The following is a 24,634-nucleotide window of genomic DNA, read 5'->3' as shown; positions in this document are numbered from 1 at the left end:
TAGATTGCAAAGGTATTGCGTTTTCTATTAAGAAGCAAGGAATAAAAGGTATTTTTCCCGTTGGGGAATATTATCGAACACCTGGCGTGTGTCAGAGGCCAGTCAGGAGAAAGAAAGAAAAACTAAAGACTAGGCTAAACACTAAAACTAAAAGGTCGTCTCAGAGCTCCTGTACGTCTCTTTTCTTTTTTAAAGCCAAAAGAAAGATGCCTAGTCTTCTCTCCAGTGGTCCCCACCCAATTGGTAGTCAAAGCTACCCAAAAGAAAGCCTGCCGATTTTACTTCCATGTTTTTCATCTCTGTACGTTCCTCTCTCCTTAAGAGCCAAATGACCAATGCTATTCCGTGTGCCTCCACCGAATTGAGAAGATGAATTACCAAAGATAGGCTCTGCGGAATTGACTCTTGTCTCCTATTGCTAGTACATCATTTGGTAATTTTCTGCTTCACTCCTGAAATGATTCCAAATATCAAATATAAGTAAATATCTGCAATTAACACAATATTTATCAGGAATAAAAGGAAAAATAAATAATAAAATTACTAACAAATTATACCTATCAACTTTAATCTTGCCAAATTGTAATAGTTCTTGGTAATAGTTCTTGCCAAATTGTTCCTTTAGGAATGCAAATAATGCTACTCCCTTAGCAGGGCCCGGTCCAACTCTTAAATATTCAACTTTTGTCAACTAGCGAGGTCCCCTCAAAGAAAATTGAGAAGAAAAGAAATCAAAGACAAGACTTTTGGCACTTGGGGAGACTTGGCTGCTTCATCTTCGTTGACCACAAGTTCTCGTCGCCGGCTTTCTTCTAGCAATCGTGATGCCGATCATCAATGGCCGTTCCTCCTCTGCTGCTGGTAAGCTGTAGCTTCTCTCTCGCATTCATAGTTGTCAGGCCCCTGTTCTTTTGATTTGTCTTACATGTTAGTATGTTCTTTTTTTTTTCCTTTTATATTTACTTATTGCAGTCCGGTTAAAGGTTTAAATCCAAACATGAAGGGTGATTTCTTTGTTAATTTTCTATTGATTACATCGGGTAGGATTGACAGAGGGAAAGATGGCTTATGATGACGTTGTTTATCTGTCGGTGGAGGTGGACGAGTTAACTACTATCCTACGCAAAATACTGAATATCAAGGTATTGCAAGCCAAGTTATTTATAGAAAAAGTTGATATGGTCATCAGAGTGTTGGAAATGGAAGGACCCCCAACTTTGCCGGACCAATTACTAGAAGATATTGCACCTCTTGCACTGCCTATAGGAGATTTTGCTCGGAGAACTAAGCTACTAAGTTCTTCACCGTTATATGATGAGTATAGGATGAATATTCGTCACGGCTGGAAACGAATGCTATCAAGAGAAGTGCCAGAATTAGTAGAACAGATTGGTTTAAATGAGAATAAGCTGGAGAAATTTCTTGATGAATCTGACTTCTACAACTCCTGGGAAGATTTACGTCGCAATTCAGCCTTACTACCTTGTCGTGAGGCGGTGAGGGATGTGCTTCAGTCTTGTCGAGAACTCAAAGACGCTATGAACTTTTTCCGTGAAGTGGGGACTGAATCAGCTTTTCTCTGCCAACATCTAAAGTTCTTGCTGAGATTCGCTGAGCTGTGCGAGCGTTCCAATGAATGGCGATGTCGCCAATTTGTGAAAGGCATCATGGATGTTGCTAACAAAGCTCTTGAGGCGCTGGAATGTGCAGATAAATATAGTCTTAGATTAGAGATGCGGGAATTTGAATCATATGAATATGCTTCAACAGAGCTTGTAACGGAAAATTGTATTGAGGAGGCGGCCAAGGAATTTTTTGATGGGAAACATGGCAAGCGATTGGTTTTGTTGGAGACTTTAGGAATGCTTCATTCCTTCACGGAAGAGATTGATACGACTGGTGGGAAACTTGGCAGCGAAGATCCTCAATCGCATAACGCTTCATCTGGAAGAAATGGTTTTCCTTCACTGTCTGTGATTCGTGAGAAGTTTGCTAGAGAAGATCTTCCTTCACTGCCTCTCACGTATTATCTACGCGCGTTTCCTTTAATTGAAGGAAGAAAAAGAAAAAGAGTTAATAGTGTTAGGTCTGGTATCAGACGGCCTAACAAACAGGATAATTATCTTCATGCTTTCCGAGGAAAAAGAAGAAGAGTTATTAGTGTTAGGTCTGATACCAGACTAGAATTACAAACGAGTCGAGTCGATTCGAAATTTGATCTAAATGAGCCGAATCTCGACTTAGTTTTATCAAGCTCAAACTCGAACTCAAATTCAACGAGTTGCTATTCTAAAGCTCAAGCTCAAACTGGAGCTCTAGAGTTCGAGCTCGACTTGAGATTTGGCCTAATTGAGTCGAATTTCGACTTAGTTTTATCAAACTCGAATTCGAGCTCGAATTCTGCTATTTTAAAGCTCAAGCTCAAACTCGAGCTCTCGATCTAGAGCTCAAGCTCGAGCTCGAACTTTCAAACTCGAGCACTTAAAACAGACTTTGAGTCCGACATTGACCAAATTCGAGTTGAACTTTGACTCGAGCTGTTCGTGAACCGCTAAGAGAGCTTTTAATGAGTTATTTAGACCTTTGGATCATCGAGTAAATATTTTGAGTTCTCTTGTGTTTTAGTAATTAAATGCTTTTGGGTCTAAAAACACTTTTTTAAAGCTTTTATACTCTGTTTCATGGTGAAATTCTACTCTCCCTTCACTCCTCTACTTGATGGTGAAATTCTACTACTCTTTCGACGTAAATCCCATAATCTGGCGTCTGTTCTCGTTGATCATAGCTTTCTGGAGAATGCAACTACATAAACAGCGATACATTGCTGAGAACATGATCAGCACAGCACAGCTTTGTACTCTCCAAGAGATTAATGTTCCCCGATTTTCAATTGTGTTGGAAGCCTTGCAGGCTACCAGCAGATACCTATGTAGATTCGTGCATGTTAAAAAGAATACATGGTTGATTTATTATGCATTTTCCAGGAAGGGAAGCGGCGTGCGTTTAGAATAGGTACAAAAGTTAATTTATCCTTAGCGTACCGTCCTGATTCCTCGATTGTAGTTTCAAGGTTTTATTATTATTTTTTCTTTTGGTAAAATAGTTTCAAGATACTTACTGCAAAATGTCCTTGTGATATACTAATGCAAATGAAACACCTCGTTAAAATTTGTTTCTAAAAGAAAACAGAAATGCTTTATGATGGACACACTTAAGAATGCACATATTCCCAGACCAAGAACTACGCAGTAAAGAATTTTCTATTTGAACTCCTTAAACTAGGTAACCATTCCTGTGTGTCTCTTTGATGGAGGTTTTGGTTCCCTAGGGTTGCATCAGAACTTGGTAATATTATTATTGCGGACGTTAAAAAATTTCGTGGTCATATTATTGTTTTTCTTGGCCAAGTTTTAGTCTCCGGATGCAAGCCTAGAAGGTGGCTCAACCTTACAGGATCTTGATCTTCGAGGCCAAACCAAGTGCTTCACATCTTGATAAACTATATGTGAACGTTGGAACACAATGCAGGAAAAAATTTATTTGAGTTAACTAATTTCATTCGTGATTGGGTCGTTTTGTGGTAATCTAATTGTTAGAGAACCAAATTTTGAAAGTGAAGCGTACAAACGTGCTATTGTTGTTAATCTTGGCTTATAGCTTTCGATTTCTGTCTTCCATCAAAACCAAAGCCAAATTCATTGAATGTGTTAATAGTTTGTTTTATTGTCTTCAAAAACGGATGAGAAAGCATTGCGGATTAACTGGATTTTCTCGTTCTATATGCCCGTTTGATCATCAAGCTCAGGTTAAGTGTTTGATATCTCTGCTGTTATGAAAATTGGCCAGATAGGCCCATAGCTAGCAGGTCAATTGATCCTGCAAAGATCATTCATCTCCCCCACCAAAACCAGTGTTTTAAAAACCGGACCGAATTGGATGACAAACCGACCTTAGCTTTGGTCCGATTCATGTTTTGAGTTGATTATATTTAAAAATCAGATTGAATCGTTCGAACCGAATTGAACCGGTGATTTTTTGTTTTTGTTTTTGTCTATTAAATTGAAAAATTTTCTTTAAAAAAAAATATTTTCCTTAACCCTAAAGACTAATTATTAAATGCCACATTCAATCACTTTCTTCTTATTTTTTACCTCTTATCAAGTTTGTATTTTTATTTTCTATTTTCTTGACTTTCTCCAAACTCTAAATTTCTTTTTTTTTTTAAGTTGCAATATCTAAATATCAAAAACTTGAATTAAAATTTAAACTCACAATATCTAATTCTCATAGACGTGAATTTTGTATAATTTCAAAATATTGTGATATTTTTTAGTTGGATTTAAGATTAATTTTTTGATAAATTCAATTAAAATTGAGATGAAATTTATTTATTTCAACTGATAATCAAAAAATTTATTTGTGAAAATCCAAGTTCTTTGAAAATATTAATTTTTTCATCATATAAAGTTTTAAATTAATCCAATGCATGTCTTATTTTTTGCATATATATTTATATAAATTATTTTTAAAAAAATTCATTGAATCAGGGTTAAACTGATCCGATCGGTTGAACCTCGATCCAAACACCTCACCGATTCAATTAACGATCCGGGTTTCAAAACATTGAAAAAAAAAAAACAGTACCAAGCAGTAATGCTGCTATACCATTAAAAAAAAAAAACCACCAAAATAAAGTCGACAAAATCTTATCGGGCTTAAGTTATTTTATGCCATCCTAGAAGTGCTCCTTTGATCTGATGAGAGATCACATCTAGAATCAGTAGAATGTAAGAGTTGCAACTTCCTCAATCATGCAGAGGAGGAGCCATTAGGCCTTGGTAGGCTGGTATAGGATATCATAAATAAATTCTGGAACAGTGCCTTTCTAAAATTCTGGGAGGTAAAAGACAGAATTAGGCCCTGGTAACTGGTTTTTTTTTTTTTAATAATTTCTTTCTTGGTGCTATGGTATCTAACTCATCTGTTTCATGTCTAATGAGCTAGGAGATTCCAATGTTCTGGGATGCAGAATTTTCATTATTATCCCTATGCTCATGGTGACAAGTCACATAAAAGATCATGTTTGGCTGCATAGTGAACACATTTCCAGATTTTAGAATGAGTATCCCCTAGATCCAAGCCTCCATATCCCTTTTCGGTTAGAACCATGGTCAGGAAGTAAGATGATGAGAAAGTTTTGCATAAAACATATCTAAGCAGCATAAAACTACTATACTAAGTAGTAAATGATCAAAGGGACAAGAAGGCAGGGCAAAGAGAGCCTACTACTACCTTATGACTCAGTAAGCAATTACTAAGTTCTGAATCCGAGAGATCTGAGCCTATAGAATAAATTGTGGAAGAGGAGAATCCCCAGGAAATCACCGGGATGGGAGGACTAGGGAAGATCAAGATTTGATCACTCAAACAAAAAATGACCAAAGATTTACCTCAAACCTTCCCCAGTCACCCATCCCACTAATTTTCTGAAGATTAAGCTCCCTTTCCCTCTCATTCCTCTTCTTGCTATACAAATATGATCATCGACTACTACTCCTTTTTTTTTCTCTCTCTCTCTCTTTTTGCACAGAATTTTATGAACAAGTGATAGGTTGTAAGAGTAGAAAAAAGGAAAGGAAGAAACTCTAGAAACCCATAGGAATGGGAGGACTGGGAAAGAAAAGCAGAATAAAAAACAAAAAAGATTCGTATTCTAGTTCGTTATAGATGCTTTTCTTGCCAAACCTCCCATTTCCTCTGGAATTTCCAAGGCTTCTTCCTTTTCTCTTACCCTTAATTGCTCTTGCCGACTTGGGACAGAGGGGAAGACGTTGTTACTGTTCATTATTTAGAGATGTCTGCAATGTGCTTCATAAAGCAGAGGCACCCACCTGTCGCCACGTTTTCCATTGAATAATAGTCATTGTTGGCAGGCAGAAAGAAAGAACCCACGATGCGACTGGCCTGTTCTCTCTTACTATTATTGTTATGGATGTAATCCAAAATCGAGTCGAATATTGCCATACTCAGAGTCTCGAGTTCGATTTGACTTGCACGAAGGATATTCGAGTTCAAGCTCGAATGAGTAGCATTACTGGAGTTTGAACTGAAGATCGACACATTACTTATAGAACTCGAACTCGATTCGCATGGAATCTAGTCAAAACGAGTCCTATCGAGTTCGAGTCAGAATGATTTGGAGATATCATTTTTCCTGACAAATTTCAAGCAAAAAGATATTATTGCCCTTTAAAAATTTTCATATAATCTAAAACATTTTGTAAATTTAACCACTTTTATAAGCACAAAAGTAATTTTATAAGAATAATATATTAAAAATTTAAAATTTAAAAACTTAATAAAGCTTGACAAGCGTTCGAGTCTTGCTATTGGATAATCAAACTCGACTCATTTGGCCTTATTAGGCAGTTCGAGTCGAGTTTTTGACCAAACTGCTCGCAAGTAGTACTTCTGTATTGTGTTGCTGCCTACAGAAAAAAAGCATCCAGGAAGTGATAAACCATTTTGTAAATTATACGAGAGTTATGGTCATAATTCAAAATCATTCATCAATAAGTTTCTAACATTCCTTTAAAAAAAAAAAGTAAGTAAGTTTCTAACACTTAACCCGAGCTAATATTCATTCCTCTTCAAATCTGGAAAGATAGGTGTTATAAGTCTAAATCAAATTATTTGATTTTTGTCTGGTTTTTAAGTCTCTGTCTTTACACAAAAATCGATACAAATGCTTTTTTACAGTAACTAATTCAAACTACTTGGATTTAGTTAAAGTTCTTGCCAAATTGTTCCTTTAGGAATGAAGCTAATGCAAGTATGCTACTCCCTTCGCAGGGTCCGGTCCAACTGTTCTAGGACTCCTAAATATTCAACTGTTTTCAAGAAAATTGAGAAGAAATCAAAGACAAGACTTTTGGCACTTGGGGCGACTTGGCTGCTTCATCTTCGTCGACCACATTTTCAGTTTGCAATACTTGTATGACCAGAGATAAGATGGTTAGTATGGGTGGCTTATGCCATTGCTTCTCTTTTGTAAACCCTGCAGCATCTGCTGCGCTTCCAAATTAAACAATTGCAGGCTCGAGATTTCAGTAGAAAATGTTCGTTGCTTTCTAGAGCACCTGATTATATGAATATGCACTTTAGAAGAATTATCCAAGGGATTTCGAACGTGAATATGCACCTGATCATTTGTATTTTCCTCCTATACTTTTGTTTTGGATTCAGTCACTAACTGGAATTAGTAAACTTAGAGCTCCAGCATTTGACGGTCAAAGTATCCCACAAAATTCATGCGCTTTGAAACTGTTCATATTTACGAAGATCAATTTCTCTTATATGAATTGTGTACCAGCTCAGGAGAAAAAAGAGGAAAAAAAAAAAGAGAGAAAAGGGTCATACTTTCACAGTTTCACTTATTTTTAACCTCAAAAAAAAAAGGTGAGAGAGATAGGTAAACTCGAAATATAATTTACACAAAAATCGATACAAAATGCTATTTACAGTAATTAATTCAAACTACTTGAATTTGGTAATAGTTCTTGCCAAATTGTTCCTTTAGGAATGCAGCTAATGCAAGTATGCTACTCCCTTTGCAGGGTCCGGTCCAACTGTTCTAGGACTCCTAAATATTTAACTTTTGTCAACTAACGAGGTCCCCCCAAAGAAAATTGAGAAGAAAAGAAATAAAAGACGAGACTTTTGGCACTTGGGGAGACTTGGCTGCTTCATCCTTCGCTGACCACAAGTTCTCATCGCCGGCTTTCTTCTAGCAATCGTGATTCCGATCATCAAAGGCCGTTTCTCCTCTGCTGCTGGTAAGCTGTAGCTTCTCTCTCGCATGCATAGTTGTCAGGCCCCAGTTCTTTTGCTTTGTCCTAGATGTTAGCATGTTGTTATTTTATTTTCTTTTATATTTACTTAGTGCAGTCCGGTTAAAGGTTTAAATCCAAACATGAAGGGTGATTTCTTTGTTAATTTGCTATTGATTACATCGGGTAGGATTGACTTTGACAGAGGGAAAGATGGCTAATGATGAAATTCTTAGTCTGTTGGTGGAGGAGGTGGACGAGTTAACTACTATCCTACGCAAAATACTGAATATCAAGGTATTGCAAGCCAAGTTATTTATAGAAAAAGTTGATATGGTCATCAGAGTGTTGGAAATGGAAGGACCCCCAACTTTGCCGGACCAATTACTAGAAGATATTGCACCTCTTGCACTGCCTATAGGAGATTTTGCTCGGAGAACTAAGCTACTAAGTTCTTCACCGTTATATGATGAGTATAGGATGAATATTCGTCACGGCTGGAAACGAATGCTATCAAGAGAAGTGCCAGAATTAGTAGAACAGATTGGTTTAAATGAGAATAAGCTGGAGAAATTTCTTGATGAATCTGACTTCTACAACTCCTGGGAAGATTTACGTCGCAATTCAGCCTTACTACCTTGTCGTGAGGCGGTGAGGGATGTGCTTCAGTCTTGTCGAGAACTCAAAGACGCTATGAACTTTTTCCGTGAAGTGGGGACTGAATCAGCTTTTCTCTGCCAACATCTAAAGTTCTTGCTGAGATTCGCTGAGCTGTGCGAGCGTTCCAATGAATGGCGATGTCGCCAATTTGTGAAAGGCATCATGGATGTTGCTAACAAAGCTCTTGAGGCGCTGGAATGTGCAGATAAATATAGTCTTAGATTAGAGATGCGGGAATTTGAATCATATGAATATGCTTCAACAGAGCTTGTAACGGAAAATTGTATTGAGGAGGCGGCCAAGGAATTTTTTGATGGGAAACATGGCAAGCGATTGGTTTTGTTGGAGACTTTAGGAATGCTTCATTCCTTCACGGAAGAGATTGATACGACTGGTGGGAAACTTGGCAGCGAAGATCCTCAATCGCATAACGCTTCATCTGGAAGAAATGGTTTTCCTTCACTGTCTGTGATTCGTGAGAAGTTTGCTAGAGAAGATCTTCCTTCACTGCCTCTCACGTATTATCTACGCGCGTTTCCTTTAATTGAAGGAAGAAAAAGAAAAAGAGTTAATAGTGTTAGGTCTGGTATCAGACGGCCTAACAAACAGGATAATTATCTTCATGCTTTCCGAGGAAAAAGAAGAAGAGTTATTAGTGTTAGGTCTGCTACTAGATTAGGGTTGCAAATGAGTCGAATTAAGTCGAAATTTGACCTAATCGAGTTAAATCTCGAGTTAATTTTATCAACGTCGAACTCGAACTTAGTCTCGACGAGCTGCAAATCTAAAACTCAAACTCGAGCTCTCGAGCTTGAGCTCAAGCACGAGCAGTTGGAGCTCGAGCTTCAGTTGCAGCTGAATCTAGAGCTCGAGCGCTTAAAAAATAAAAATTAATTACTTTATTTTTTAAAAATAAATAAAATCTATTTCTTAATAAATAATAAAATATTAAGAACATATGTGTAATTTTATTATTAAAATAAAAAATAATATATATATATTTGAATATTTTTGAACTCGAGTTCAAGTTTAAACTTGATGTTGATCGAGGTTGAGTTGAGTTTTGACACACTCGCGAGCAGCTCGATTCATTTTCAACCCTATACAAGACCTAATAACCAGGTTAATTATCTACGTGCTTTTCGAGGAAAAAGAAGAGTTATTGGTGTTAGGTCTAGTACGAGATCGGTTAAGCGTCAAGTTTCGACAATGATGACAAAATAAATGTTAATAGAATGAGAATGCATGCAATACTGCCGCCGCGAACGGAGAAATAGCTCGTAGAGGGTTTTGTGAAGAAGATAGAGCAAAATTACTTACTGTATTCTTGATTTTGATCCGTTAGATCACCAAACCGCTGAGAGAGCTTTTAACGACTTATTTAGACCTTTGGATCATCGAATAAATATTTTGAGTTCTCGTGTTTTAGTAATTAAATGCTTTTGGGTGTATGGGTTCTCTTGTGTTTGAGTAATTAATAGTGTGTTTGGATTGCATTTTTCATGATTTTTCATGGAAAAATTACTGTAGCGATTTGATGTATGTGAGGGAAAAAGATAATAGGAAAATGTGATCACGAAAAATGACGTAAATGCTTTTGGGTCTAGAAACACTTTTTTAAAGCTTTTATACTCTGTTCATGGTGAAATTCTACTACTCTTCCTTCACTGCTCTGCTTTACGGTGAAATTCTACTCCTCTTTCGTGGTAAATCCCATAATCTGGCGTCTGTTCTCGTTGATCATAGTTTTCTAGAGAATGCAACTACATAAACAGCAATGCATTGCTCAGAGCATGATCAGCACAGCTTTGTGCTCTCCAAGAGATTAATCTTCCCCGATTTTCAATTGTTGAAGCCTTGCAGTGTATTTAATTTACCAGCAGCTACCTATGCAGACTCGTGCATGTTAAAAAGAATACATATGGTTACTTTATTATGCACTTTCCAGGAAAAGAAAGCGGCGTGCATTTAGAATAGGTACAAAAGTTAATATTATATTATTTTCTTTTGGTAGAATAGTTTCAAGATACTTGCTGCAAAATGTCCTTTGTGATGTGCTAATGCAAATGAAACACCTTGTTAAAATTCGTTTCTAAAAGAAAACAGAAATGCTTTATGATGGACTCACTTAAGAAGAATGCATATACTCCCAGACCAAGAACTTCGCAGTAAAGAATATTCTATTTGAAATCCATGTTACCTTGAAATCCTTAAACTAGGTAACCATTCCTGTGTATCTCTTTGATGCAGGTTTTGGTTCCCTAGGGTTGCATCAGAATTTGGTAATAGTATATGAGGATGTTAAAAAAATTTCGTGGTCATATTATTATTTTTCTTGGCCAAGTTTTAGCCTCCGGATGCAAGCCTAGAAGGCAGCTCCATCTTACAGGATCTTGATCTTCCAGGCCAGGCCAATCCAAGTGTTTCACATCTTGATAAACTATATGTGAACGTTGGAACACAATGCAAGAAAAAATTTATTTGAGTTAACTAATTTCATTCCAGATTGGGTCGTTTTGTGGTAATCTAATTGTTGAGAACCAAAACGTGTTATTGTCGTTAATCTTGGCTTAGATTTCCATTTCTGTCTTCCATCAAAACCAAAGCCAAATTCATTGACTGTGTTAAATAGTTTATTTTATTGTCTTCAAAAACAGATGAGAAAGGATTGCGGATTAACTGGATTCATATGCCCATTTGAGCATCAAGCTCAGGTTTACTGTTTGATATCGCTGCTGTTTTGCAAATTGGCTAGATAGGCCTATAGATAGCAGGTCAACTGATCCTAGAGACCCTCCCCCCCAAAACACCCACCAAAAAAAAAACCCAGTACCAAGCAGTAATGCTTCTATACCATTCAAAAAAAATACAAAAACCACCAAAATAAAGTTGACAAAATCTTTTATGGGGCTTCAGTTATTTTATGCAATCCTTGTAGTGCTCCTTTGATCTGATGAGAGATCACATCTAGAATCAGTAGAATGTAAGAGTTGCAACTTCCTCAATCATGGAGAGGAGGAGCCATTAGTCCCTGGTAGGCTGGTACAGGATATCATAAATCAATTCTGGAACAGTGCCTTTCTAAAAATTTTTGGAGATAAAAGATAGGACATATTGGTTTTTTTTTTTAATAATTTCTTTCTTGGTGCTACGATATCTAACTTATCTATTCCATGTTAAAATGAGCCAGGAGATTCCAATGTTCTGGGATGCAGAATTTTCATTATTATCCCTATACTCATGGTGGCAAGTCACATAAAAGATCATGTTTGGTTGCATGGTGAACACATTTCCAGATTTTAGAATGAGTATCCCCAAGATCCAAGCCTCCATAGCCCTTTTCGGCTAGATCCATGGCCAGGAAATATGATGATAAAAAAGTTTTGCATAAAACATATCTAAGCAGCATAAAACTACTCTACTAAGTAGTAATTGATCAGGGGACAAGAAGGCAGAGCAAAGAGAGACTACTACTACCTTATGACTTAGTAAGCAATTACTAAGTTCTGAATCCGAGAGAGATCTGAGCCTGAGAATAAGTTGTGGAAGAGGAGAATCCACAGGAAATCACTGGGATGGAAGACTGAGGCGGATCAAGATTTGATCGCTCAAAACATAAAATGACCAAAGATTTACCTCAAGTCTTCCCCAGTCTCCCACCCCACTAATTTCCTGAAGATTAAGCTCCCTTTCCCTCTCATTCCTCTTCTTGCGATACAAATATGATCATCGACTACTCTCTCTCTTTTTTTTCCTTTTCCTTTTCCTTTCCTGCACAGAATTTTATGAACAAGTGATGGGGTGTAGTAAGAGTAGAAAAAGGAAAGGAAGAAACTCTCGAAACCCATAGGAATGGGAGGACAGGGAAAGAAAAGCCGAATAAAAAACAAAAAGGATTATTCATATTCTAGTTTATTTTAGCTGCTTTTCTTGCCAAACCTCACATTTCCTCTGGATTTTCCAAGGCATCTTCCTTTCCTCCTACCCCTAATCACTTCTGCCGACTCGAGGCCAGAGGGGAATGCTTTGTCATATTCATTATCTGGAGGTGTCTGCAAAGTCCTTCACAAATCAGAGGCCCCCACCATTTCCATTGAATAATAGTCATTGTCGGCCGGCAGGTGTAAAGAAAGAGAGAAACCACGACGTGACTTCCATGTGCTGTCCTATTGTATTGCCTTGCTGCCTACCGAAGAAAAGCATCCAAGAATTGATAAAACCATTTTGTAAAATTATACTACTATGAGATTTATGGACATAATTCAAAATCATTCAACAATAAGTTTCTAACATTCCTCAACAAAAAAAATAGAAAATTAATATTAATTTCTCTTCATATCTGGTTTTTATGTCTTTTTCTTTTTCCTGTATTTATAAAATGCCAACGAAACTAACAAAAAAGGCATATATTCTAAAAAGGCTCATTGTCAAGGTGGTGGGGCAGCCTAAAAGCGCGTTGCGTAGCTTCAAGGCTGAAAAAAGTCGACCAAACAAATGGTGATGGAAAGGCCTGTGCGCACCTCGTGAGCTCCTGGTTCGTTGAATTAAATACACCGACGCAAGTCTGAGTCATCCGTCTAGATTCATTTGTACAGTCATTCAACCTCTAGTTTTACTTTCTTTTTTTTTAGTAATTATATAGATTTATCTTGTCTTGATTGTTTAAAGGGATAATTGCAGAAACCTCATGGGAGATTTCTAATACTAGCATTCACTGCCCTTGTGATTTAGAAAATAACACTTATCACTCTTGAACTTAAGGTTTGTGTTGCAGATTCAGTTCATGCCAGAAAAATTAACATTAAATTTTTTTTTTAAGGACTGAGATGAAAAATTTGTACCATATTTGCCTTCTATGCTGCTTGCCAAGTTATATTAACAGAGTAATGACAATATACGAAAAGCTATTAACAATTAGCAAAATTCAAGGGGTGTAAGTGCAATTGAATGAGATTTACCAACAATACATGAAACAACGTGGATACTAATGCTAGTTAAATGACTATATATCCAAGTTCTTGCAACAAAGTTTATAAAAAATATACGTTACTTTTAAATCTCTCTACTAGTAATATGAATAGCTATTGGTAGGGGTAACACAACTGTTTATGTTGTCAGCACCAATCATATACAAAATAAAATATCGCTCAACAATCAGCTAATTAATAGCATACTTAAACATCACTAAAAGTTACTGAGTATGAGATAAATCTAGTTACAAGTAATTAGAAGTGCATACTAATAAGATAAAATTGTCTTTAGTAAATGAAAGTACAGTAAATGTATTAGAACCACGTACTCAAACTACTGCTGCTGCTACTGATATTTCCAGATTATAGGGTTATAACCATATTAATGGGGTAGCAACTTGAGAAGTAGTAGTAGGCTGAACTAGAAAAGGTTTTGAAATAAAAATGACTTAAGCAGATATATTTGTGCAAGTTTTTTTTATACATACTTTAGTAAAAGCTCTAGAATTGCTTACTGGTCTTCCTCTATGTAGTTATATAAAAATAGACTTAAATTGTTTGGTTTGAAGAACATAATATATAATAAACATGTACGCCGTTTTTTCCTCTTAATTGGCACCGTTCCTTAGTTTGCTTACAATGGCTAATGATGCTAAAGCTCATAGGTAATCTAGTTTAATTAGTCACTCAATTTATAGACAAAAAATAATTTTTCTTTTCTAAAAGTCTTTCATTAAGTTTCTATAATTAGTTAGGGTATAAAAGTAAAATCATACAATTTATTGTTAGTAATAGGTCCAATTTCCTCCTAGGGGAGGTTAGTGCAATTTTAGAAATCATAGGGGAGATGAGTGCTAGTGTCAGAAACCTCAGGGGAGGTTTCTGCAATTATCCCTTGTTTACATATTGAAAATCTTCTTATATTCAGTGAAATCTTTTCATCCAATGGGCAAATTGAATTAGTTATATTTTTTTAGCTGCAAAGTTGTTTAAAGTATTCAAACATATTTGAGTTTTTTTTAGCTCGGGCTCTTTTAAACTCGACTTATTTATGTCATTTTGTTAAGCTCGAACTCAAATTTGAACTTGAAATTATTTTAATAAGCTAAACTCGAACACAATTTTTGACTCGTTACAATAAATTCAACTCAATAACTTGAAAGCTAAAAACTCAATTAAGCTCGACTCATTCAATAAGTCTTAAATTGTACCTTTAATATAATATAAGCTAGTCTAAGAGGAGTACCTTTAATACACTTTAAACTAGTCTTAGAGTACCACTAATATTATATGTAAGAATACATGCCTTGAACGTTGTATGTTTCGTCTTTCGAGACTTCTTTATTGTAACATGGTTTTTATTTTTATTTTTTTTAAAAAACCTACTAGGCTGTACAGAATTTTATGAACAAGTGATGGGTTGTAAGAGTAGAAAAAAGGAAAGGAAAAAACTCTAGAAATGCATAGGAATGGGAAGACTGGGAAAGAAAAGCGAAAAAAAAAAGGATTCAAATTCTAGTTTAGTTCAGTTGCTTTTCTTGGCATTCTTGCCAAACCTCCAAGGCTTCTTTCTTTTCTCCTACCCTTAATCACTTCTGCTGACTTGGGACCGGAAAGGAACACGTTGTTACTATGCATTATAGGGATAATTTCAAAAACATCCCTTGAGGTTTCAAATAATTTCACTTGGCTCCCTTCAGGTTTAAGAAATTACACTTACTTCCCCTGATATAGTAAAGTACCAAAGATACCCTTCACTTAGTAGACAATTCTCAATTTAAAGCAATAGATTTACAAAACCCAAAAAATTCTATTTTTCTATCTCTTGTCTACTTTTGCTCTTTTTTTTTTCTAGTTAATATACTACTATACCTTTTTTCGTTATCTTCAATTTTATGGATATTAGCAAATTGAAATTGCAAAATTAACAAAGGAAGCAAATTATGTGTCAAACTAGAAGGAAATGAAAAGACTGGCAGTAATAGAGAAATAAATAATAAAATTGATTATTGAAATAGGAAGAAGAAGCAAAGATGTGAAATTTGTTATATTTTGCTTGTTGTCAAGAAGCATATTTGTAAAATGTCAATAATTGCATAAGAATTTCTTTCATTGGACTATAAATTTTTTGCTATGATTTTATTGTGAATGTAGAATTTATTATCTACTTTTGAGATATTAATATTTTTAAGGTAATAAGAGAGTTGTAATGTTGGTTTTATGCTAGATTTACTTGTATTGAAAAGGTATTTGAGTGTTGAGATTTAATTTTAGAATATAAAATTAGTTGTCAATGATATGTGTGTGTGTTTGCCTATTTTTTGTATTTGTATTTTTTTTGTATGATAAACATTGATGCTGTATATGCAATTTGAGATCTTTTAGACAATTACTTAGATTTGGAACTTGTGATTGGATGGTTGCTAGAGATTAGGTTTGTCAATTTATGCAAAGTGTGGAAGAAAATGATTGAATATACTATGTTTTTCTTTTTTAGTTTTGTTAGAAAAGTGTCATTTAGGATTTTTGAGAGAAAATCTACTTTGTTGGACCTACATTGTTGTATATAAATATAAAAGTAGAGAAGGTCAATATAATTTTTAAAACTTGAGAGGAGCTCTCTGTAATTATTAAAAATCTTAGGAGTGATTTATGAAATTATCCCTTCATTATATAGAGATGCGTGCAAAGTGCATCATAAAGCAGAGGGCCCATCTGTCGTACCTTTGAATAGGAGTTTATTTGAAATAATTATTATAGCAAATTTTGTGATATGATATATATGAGATAAAAAATTAATTAAAAAATTAAAAAAAATATTAAAATTTGGGAAGTAAATTATTATTATTTTTTTCAATTCATCCCAATCCAAACACGCTAATCATCCCAATCCCAATCCAAAAAGAGAGAACCCACGATGTGACTTCCCCGTGCTATCCTATTGTATTGTCTTGCTGCCTGCAGAAGACAAGCATCCAAGAATTTTTTTTTTTGAAAATAATTACAATTGTGTAACCTATTTTATTTTAAACTACAAAGAAACGGAGTCCAAAGAGGCTTGTATTAGGAATTAGTATGTACACAAATCTTATTAGATCAAAAAGGATGCTTTGACATCATCCTTAAATTTTTTTTGTTGCAGCTAAATTTTGGACCCTCGCCTACAGCCAATCCAATCCACTGAGCCAAGCTCAGTGGTTAGAAAAACATCCAAGAATCGATAAAACCATTTTGTAAATTATACGAGAGTTATGGACATAATTCAAAATCATTTATCATTAAGTTTCTAACATTCATAAAAAAAATAAAAAAAAAGAAAGAAAGAAAGAAAGCAAGTTTCTAACACTTAACTCGAGCTAACATTCATTTCTCTTCATATCTGGGAAGATAGGTGTTTTAAGTCTAAATCAAATTATTTGATTTTTGCCTGGTTTTTAAGGCTGAAGTAATTAGTCTACCGGATGCTCATTCATCTTGAATTTTATAGGTTTCACTAAAGCAACAAAATTAAAGACATGTTAAAGTTGATTTGTGAAAGTTGCCATACAAAAGCTTAAAAAAAAAATGCCAAATTGGACCACATGTTTGTATGTCTTGGTAAATCCGTAAATGGTAACCTCAGGACCACATGGTTAGTAGCAATTAATTTTTTATGTGTTTAGTTGTATCTTTATTTTTTAAAATTTTTTGATTTTTTTTTTAGTTTGAGCAATTAGATTTATATTTTTATAATAAAATTTTAACTTTTTCAAGTTAAGTTGATGAAATTGTGAAGGTGGTGTTGTTGCTTATTATGGCATTGATGGAAGTTTGTTATTTAAATGGTTTGTCTTGAATATGAGTCAGACTCTTTGATGGACTTTTTTAAAGATTGTAAAAGAATTTCAATATTTATTTTATTTATTTTTGTGTTTTTATTTGTGATAATTGATGAACATTTGGATTGTATCTATTCATGTTTGTAATGAATTTATGAAAACTTGTGGTGAATTATGATATTTTAATTATGTTTATCATTCCAGGTTTTATGTATAACTTTTAGGAAATTTGTTATTATCTCAATTTAAATTTAGTTATGTTGGTGAATGCATTTTAAAAACTTAAATTATCACTAACCATGTTAAATTGGACATTAGGTGTCAAGTTCAAGTGTAGAATGAAAACCTGTGAAATACTTAACACTTAAGTTGCAAAAAAAAACAAAAAAACCAGAAAACAGGTGAACCGGCCGGGCGAACCGATCAGACTGCGAACTGGACCTCTCTCCGGTTGGCTGACCGGTTCGAGTTTAAAAACATTAATATGATGTATGTGCATTAAAAGCACGATGCGACTTCCCAGTGCTCTCTTACTGTTGGGGATGTAATCCAACCGAATTAGCCTCCAATATCTCGACTCGACTTGCAAGGAGGAGAGCTCGAGTTAAGGAGAGCTCGAGTTTCATTGCTCTTAGAACTTGAGCTTGACTCGCATGGATTCAAGTCAAAACGAACCTTATCGAGCTCGAGTCATAAAGATTTGAGGATTTCTTTTTTCTTGACAAATTTTAAGCCAAAAGATATTGTCGCCCTTCAAAAAATTTCAACCACTCTTATGAGTACAAGAGTAATTTCATAATAATAGTATATTAAAAAAATAAAATTTTAAAACTCGAAAAGGTTTGATGAACTTTTGAGTTTTGCTATCGAATACTTGAACTCGACTTATTTGGCCCGATCGAGCTACTCGAATTCAATCGAGTCGAGTTTTTGATCGCGTTACTCGCAAGCAACATGTGAATAGTTTGATTCGATTACAACTCTACTATTCTATTGTATTGTTGCCTATAGAAGAAAAGCATCCAAGAAGTGATAAACCATTTTGTAAATTATATGAGAGTTATGGACATAATTCAAAATCATTCATCAGTAAGTCTCTAACATTCCTCAAAAAAAAAAGTAAGTTTCTAACACTTAGTTTTATCAAGGTCGAACTCTAACTTAATATCGACGAGCTGCAAATCTAAAACTCAAACTCGAGCTCTCGAGCTTGAACTCGAGGGCAAGCAGCAGCAGCTGAAGCTCAAGTGGCTGAAGCTCAAGCACTTGAAGCTCGAGCACGAGCAGCTTGACCTCGAGTGCAAGCAGCTGCAGCTCCAGAATGAGCAGCTAAAGCTCGAGCTCGAGTGCTTAAATAAATAAAAAATTAAATGCTTCTGGGTCTATGAGTTCCCGTGTTTTAGTAATTAAATGCTTTTGGGTCTGGAAACAATTTTCTAAAGCTTTTATACTCTGTTTCATGGTGAAATTCTACTCTTCCTTCACTGCTCTACTTTGTGGTGAAATTCTACTCCTCTTTCGTGGTAAATCCCATAATCCGGCGTCTGTTCTCGTTGATCTTAGTTTTCTAGAGAATGCAACTACATAAACAGCAATGCATTGCCCAGAACATGATCAGCACAGCTTTGTGCTCTCCAAGAGATTAATCTTCCCCGATTTTCAATTGTTGAAGCCTTGCAGGGTATTTAATTTACCAGCAGATACCTATGTAGATTCATGCATGTTAAAAAGAATACATGGTTACTTTATTATGCATTTTCCAGGAAAGAAAGCGGCATCCGTTTAGAATAGGCACAAAAGTTAATTATTATTTTTTCTTTTGGTAAAATAGTTTCAAGATATACTAATGCAAATGAAACACCTCGTTAAAATTCGTTTCTAGAAGAAAACAGAAATGCTTTATGATGGACACACTTAAGAATGCATATATTCCCAGACCAAGAACTACGCAGTAAAGAATTTCCTATTTGAAATCCATGTTAGCTTGAAATCCTTAAACTAGGTAACCATTCCTGCGTATCTCTTTGATGCAGCTTTTGGTCCTCTAGGGTTGCATCAGAATTTGGTAATAGTATATGAGGATGTTAAAAAAATTTCGTGGTCATATAAACATTTAGTATAGTTAGGCAAGAATATGCATTTCCTGGGCAAGTTTTAGTCTCCGAATGCAAGACTAGAAAGCGTGTCCATCTTACAGGATCTTGATCTTCCAGACCATAAACTATTAATGCAAGAAAAATTTTATTTAATTAATTTCATTTGTGATTGGGTCGTTTTGTTGTAATCTAATTGTTAGATAACCAAATTTTCGAAGTGAAGCGTACAAACGTTGTTATTGTTGTTAATCTTGGCTTAGATTTCCATTTCTGTCTACCATCAAAATCAAAGCCAAATTCTTTGAATTTGTTAATAGTTCATTTTATTGCCTTCAAAAACGGACGAGAAAGAATTGCGGATTAACTGGATTTTGTCGTTTCATATGCCCATTTGATCATCAAGCTCGGGTTTACTGTTTGATATCGCTACTGTTCTGCAAATTGGCCAGATTAGCCTATGGCTAGCAGGTCAATTGGCTTAGATTTCTTTCTTGGTGCTACGGTATCTAACACATCTGTTTCATGTCTAATGAGCTAGGAGACTCCAATGTTCTGGGATGCAGATTTTCATTCTTATTCCTATACTCATGGTGGCAAGTCACATAAAAGATCATGTTTGGTTGCATGGTGAACACATTTCCAGATTTTAGGAGGAGTATCCCCAAGATCCAAGCCTCCATTGCCCTTTTCGGCTAGAACCATGGTCAGGAAATATGATGATGAGAAAGTTTGCATAAAACATATCTAAGCAGCATAAATGATAAAACTACTACGCTAAGCAGTAATTGATCAAGTGACAAGAAGGCAGAGCAAAGAGAGACTACTACTACCTCATGACTTAGTAAGCAATTACTGAGTTCTGAATCCGAGACCGAGAGATCTGGGCCTGCAGAATAAGTTGTGGAAGAGGAGAATCCACAGGAAATCACCGGGATGGGAGGACTAGGGAAGACCAAGATTTGGTCCCTCAAAAACAAAAAATGACCAAAGATTTACCTCAAATCTTCCCCGGTCACCCATCCCACTAATTTCCTGCAGATTAAGCTCCCTTTCCCCCTCATTCCTCCTCTTGTCTTGCTATACAAATATGATCATCCACTGCTCTCTCCTTTTTTTTTTTTTTTTTCTTTTCCTTAATTTTCTGCACAGAATTTTATGAACAAGTGATGGGTTGTAGTAAGAGTAGAAAAAGGAAAGGAAGAAACTCTAGAAACCCATAGGAATGGGAGGACTGGGAAAGAAAAGCCGAAGAAAAACCAAGAAAAGATTCGCACTCTGTAGTTTAGTTGAGCTGCTTTTCTTACCAAACCTCCCATTTCCTCCGGATTTTCCAAGGCATCTTCCTTTTCTCCTACCCCTAATCACTTCTGCCGACCCGAGACCAGAGTGGAATGCTTTGTCACTATTCATTATATAGAGATGTCTGCAAAGTCCTTCACAAATCAGAGGCCCCCACCATTTCCATTGAATAATAGTCATTGTCGGCCGGCAGCTGGAAAGAGAGAAACCACGACGTGACTTCCATGTGCTGTCCTATTGTATTGCCTTGCTGCCTACCGAAGAAAAGCATCCAAGAATTGATAAACCCATTTTGTAAATTATACTACTATGAGATTTATGGGCATAATTCAAAATCATTCATCAATAAGTTTCTAACATTCCTCAACAGAAAAAAAAAAGAAAGAAAAATAATATTAATTTCTCTTCATATCTGGTTTTTTGTTTAAGTCTTTTTCCTTTTTCCAGTATTCATAAAATGCCAACGAAACTAATAACAAAAAAGGCATATATTCTAAAGGTGGTGGGGCAGCGTAAAAGCGCGTTGCGTAGCTTCGAGGCTGCAAAAAGTTGACCAGACAAATGGTAATGGAAAGACCCGTGCGCACCTCGTGAGCTCCTGGTTCGTTGAATTAAATACACCGACGCAAGTCTGAGTCATCCGTCTAGATTCATTTGTACATTCATTCAACCTCTAGTTTTACTATTTTTTTTTAGTAATTATATATAGATTTATCTTGTCTTGATTGTTTAAATTTTTATTTTGTTTAAATATTGAAAATCTTCTTATATTCCATGAAATCTTTTCATTCAATAGGCAAACTAAATTAGTTATATTTTTTTAGTTGCAAAGATGATCAGAGTATTCAAGCATATTTGAGTTTTTTCAGCTCGGGCTCTTTTAAATTCGACTTATTTATGTCATATTGTTAAGATCGAACTCAAATTTGAACTTGAGATAATTTTAATAAGTTAAACTCGAACACAATTTTTGACTCATTACAATAAGTTTAACTTGATAACTTGATGAATGGAACTGAAAAACTAAAAACTCAATTCAACTCGGCTCATTGAATAAGTCTTAGGGTCTGTTTGATAACATAAAAAAGTGTTGAATCTGAATTTTTCAGACATTCAGATGTTTTGAGTGTTTGATAAATGAAAATCTATTTGCTGAACTTGTTAAGTAGTTCTGAACTTGTGTGTATTTTTTTCAGCACAAGAATCCTAACTGAATGTTTAATTCTGATAGAAATCAATAGAATTACTTCAATTATCTTATCTTATCTATCAAATCTACCTTTGTTTGTTAATTATGTTCAAAATTCTTATCTAATTAAATAATCTAATATCCTCTATCTAATGATTTTCTATTTCTTTTTTCTCCCTTTTGAATGATTTTCACATCTTCTCTATACTCCTCATATAATATATTTCATCTTTTATATTAATTTGATTTAAAAATAAATATTATCATTTTCATACCTAACATTTTTAACTAATTAAATCATAGGTTCTATTTCTTTTTTGGATGAAAAGATATAAAGGCAAATTTATCAAATTTAACTTATTAAGCATTCAGTTATAAATGTTTATTAAACAGTATAAATAAGTTTAACATTAAAATTCAGACATTCATATATTTTTTTTCAGTACTTAAAATTCAGCAAATTAATTGTTTCAGTATTCAGATTTCAAAATTCAAAATTCAGACTTCAGAATTCAGATTCAGTACAGAACCTTAAATTGTACCTTTAATATAATACAAGCTAGTCTAAGAACAGTACCTTTAATACACTTTAAACTAGTCTTAGAGTACCATTAATATTATAAATTAGTGTCAGAATACGTGCCTTGAACGTTGCATGTTTTCGTTTTTCGAGACTTTTTTATTATTATTGTAACATAGTTTTTTATTTGTATTTTTTTTAAAAAAAAAACCTACTCGGCTGAATGAAAAATTATCTATCTCTTTATACATCTATTTAGTTTTATGTTTTGGCCTAGGTACAGGGCACTTTTTTCTTATGTTTGCTTCTAATTTTTTTTTAGTCTACGTTTGATACTTCATTTTGGTATTACTCAAGGACCATGCAAGAGGTAAATTGAACCTCTTGAATCACTACCTTTAATACAAATTACTCAAATATTACTGGGAGTTAAAATCACAAGACTTGGGTAAATACTCAAACTGGACTTTTTTTATTTTGCAGTTCATGATCTCATCTTTTTGCAGTCAACTCTGTTCATCTTGTTTTGGCTTTGTTCACAGGGGTGCTGTGGAAGGGTGTTTTTGGTTGATTTCATTACAAACCGGAAGAAATTTTTGTTTACTCTATCACATGGGATTTCTTCTTTTACCTCTACTCTATAAACCTCACGTGGTACTAGAGGAATATATATCACTCTTTGCCTTGGAAAAATTCAAAGCTCAAACAACTTTTTTGCCAGACGAATAACACAACTAAAATGAAAAACAAATTTCGAAGCTTTGAAGTTCACCAACTCAATGAATGAACTGAAATCATCTAACAGCCAATCAAGCATATCCTTTGATTTACTGGTCCCTGAAGAAGAACTCAAGTAACATGTAATCTGCAAAAAAAAAAAAAGGAAAAAGGACAACCACAGCTCAAATCACATGGTTTATCTGACCATAAAATCATACTCTAGCATAAACATAGATCTGAATATAGAAAGGCAGAGATGATAAGATAACTGAAAGGTTTTACCATTGCAGAATATATGCAGAGCAACCTGAGATCTAAAAGAACAAGTTTGGGAAAGGGAGGGAACCCAAGAAATCACCGGCATGGGAGGCCTGGGAAAGGATATCATCTCCAACCTTCCAAATTTCTTTAACGCTTGGGCAAAAAAAAGTTAATTCAAGAAAACGGTTTTTTCAAGCGTATTCTTTCCAAGACCCCCACGCCAGCAATTTCTTGCAGAGATCCATCTGCCTTTCCCTCTTCGTCCTATCTTTCGACCATTGAACATATGTGAAGGGCATGAAGGGAACTGGAGAAACCTCAGGAAGAGACCATTGGGCTCGGGGGGGTTTGGTAACAGCCAATCTGTGCTATGAGTATTGCCTCCAAGGTTTAATATATAGCTGTAGCAGTTACCAATCCACCGACCCCCAAAAGCTTTTCCTCCACTTCCATCCTATCCAGTTCTTTCTAGATCTAGAGTGTGGTATACTTGGCTTTTTAGTACTGATTCGGATTGTAAGAAAGAAATGGTGGCTGAAGTTTGTTTGGTGCGGTCCTGGAGTAGGGTGGTCCAAAACCTACTCGGAAGTCTGGTACCAAATAAAAGAACAAAGGAGTCTAAAATAGCCGCCCACCGAGAAGAATTTTTTAGAAAAATGAAAATTAAGAAATATAATAATCGTATTGACATCGTATGGATCACGGGTATGGTTTTGGATCTCAAAAATCTTGTACTGCTCATGTTAGATGTTTCTAGTTGGATGAAAAGAACGCTCCTAAATAAATAAGGCCTCTCCTTACAATTCAACAACAACAGTGAAGAAATTATACAGTTCCATTCAAACTCATCAGTGTCAAAAGGGATGCAAATGATTTTCTGAAGAAGCTGCGGTATAACGTCTCAACAGGGTCACAGCCATACCCTTTTTTGGCTGTGAATTACTGAATTTATTAGTTTTAGAGTATGGTCTAATAACATTTAATACTTTTAACAAGCTGTGTAAAACATCTGAGCACAGTGAACCCATATAATGAATGGACTTCCTGCTCGTTTGAGAGCCCAGAAAAAATGCTATTGGTGTGATGAGAAAGGTTTCTTTGAGAGCCTCTATTTCTTTCAATTGGGCTCAACGAAGTGCTCATATTTTCCAGCACCAATCTAAAGCCCACCAGCAAATCAACAATGCTGTCAAGCGGAAGTTAGCATATACTTCACTTTTGCTCAAGTCAAGTACAGAGATGTTCTTGACCCTTGGGAGATGCATTCAACTT

The 24,634-nt window shown here is 35.2% G+C and overlaps 2 protein-coding genes and 3 long non-coding RNA genes across 7 annotated transcripts; 2 read left to right on the top strand and 3 right to left on the bottom strand.

Annotated features, from left to right (window-relative positions):
• Positions 1–2: 2 nt before the first annotated feature.
• On the bottom strand, positions 3–687 carry LOC140032818 (uncharacterized). The gene is made up of 2 exons (XR_011836700.1): positions 558–687; positions 3–452 (listed from the first exon to the last, which is right to left on the bottom strand). It is a non-coding gene; the product is annotated as an uncharacterized lncRNA (long non-coding RNA).
• Positions 678–2,727, top strand: LOC113719096 (uncharacterized). Of its 2 annotated transcripts, none has more exons than XM_027244126.2 (2): positions 678–861; positions 1,045–2,727. In XM_027244126.2, exons 1-2 carry the CDS (start codon positions 825–827, stop codon positions 2,442–2,444), a joined length of 1,437 nt encoding a protein of 478 aa, XP_027099927.2. In that variant the 5' UTR covers positions 678–824; the 3' UTR covers positions 2,445–2,727. The 2 variants fall into 2 exon arrangements, with proteins under 2 accessions (XP_027099927.2, XP_027099929.2); XM_027244128.2 differs by having other exon boundaries at positions 726–861; positions 973–2,727.
• A 4,844-nt stretch (positions 2,728–7,571) lies between these two features.
• Positions 7,572–10,137, top strand: LOC113718591 (uncharacterized). 2 transcript variants are annotated; one of them, XM_027243484.2, is made up of 2 exons: positions 7,572–7,835; positions 8,035–10,137. In XM_027243484.2, the coding sequence occupies exon 2, from the start codon at positions 8,043–8,045 to the stop codon at positions 9,381–9,383; it is 1,341 nt and encodes a 446-aa protein (XP_027099285.1). In that variant the 5' UTR covers positions 7,572–7,835; positions 8,035–8,042; the 3' UTR covers positions 9,384–10,137. The 2 variants fall into 2 exon arrangements, with proteins under 2 accessions (XP_027099285.1, XP_071929689.1); XM_072073588.1 differs by having other exon boundaries at positions 8,020–10,137.
• Positions 10,138–11,104: 967 nt separating this feature from the next.
• On the bottom strand, positions 11,105–22,522 carry LOC113719097 (uncharacterized). Its single transcript, XR_003454748.2, has 2 exons — positions 20,204–22,522; positions 11,105–12,675 (listed from the first exon to the last, which is right to left on the bottom strand). It is a non-coding gene; the product is annotated as an uncharacterized lncRNA (long non-coding RNA).
• Positions 22,523–22,830: 308 nt separating this feature from the next.
• Positions 22,831–23,730, bottom strand: LOC113719448 (uncharacterized). Its single transcript, XR_003454889.2, has 2 exons — positions 23,384–23,730; positions 22,831–23,246 (listed from the first exon to the last, which is right to left on the bottom strand). It is a non-coding gene; the product is annotated as an uncharacterized lncRNA (long non-coding RNA).
• Between the last annotated feature and the right edge of the window lie 904 nt (positions 23,731–24,634).

The sequence above is a fragment of the Coffea arabica genome, unplaced genomic scaffold (genome assembly GCF_036785885.1).
Source record: "Coffea arabica cultivar ET-39 unplaced genomic scaffold, Coffea Arabica ET-39 HiFi ptg000106l, whole genome shotgun sequence".
Taxonomy (NCBI): Eukaryota; Viridiplantae; Streptophyta; class Magnoliopsida; order Gentianales; family Rubiaceae; genus Coffea; species Coffea arabica.
The sequence above is the reverse complement of the archived record's forward strand: the minus strand, read 5'-3'. Positions and strand labels throughout refer to the sequence as shown.

Coding starts and splice junctions, on each gene's coding strand:
- LOC113719096 (XM_027244126.2), top strand. CDS start 825: ATGCCGATCATCAATGGCCGTTCCTCCTCTGCTGCTG. Junction 862..1,044: donor CCGTTCCTCCTCTGCTGCTG/GTAAGCTGTAGC, acceptor TACATCGGGTAG/GATTGACAGAGGGAAAGATG.
- LOC113718591 (XM_027243484.2), top strand. CDS start 8,043: ATGGCTAATGATGAAATTCTTAGTCTGTTGGTGGAGGAGGTGGACGAG.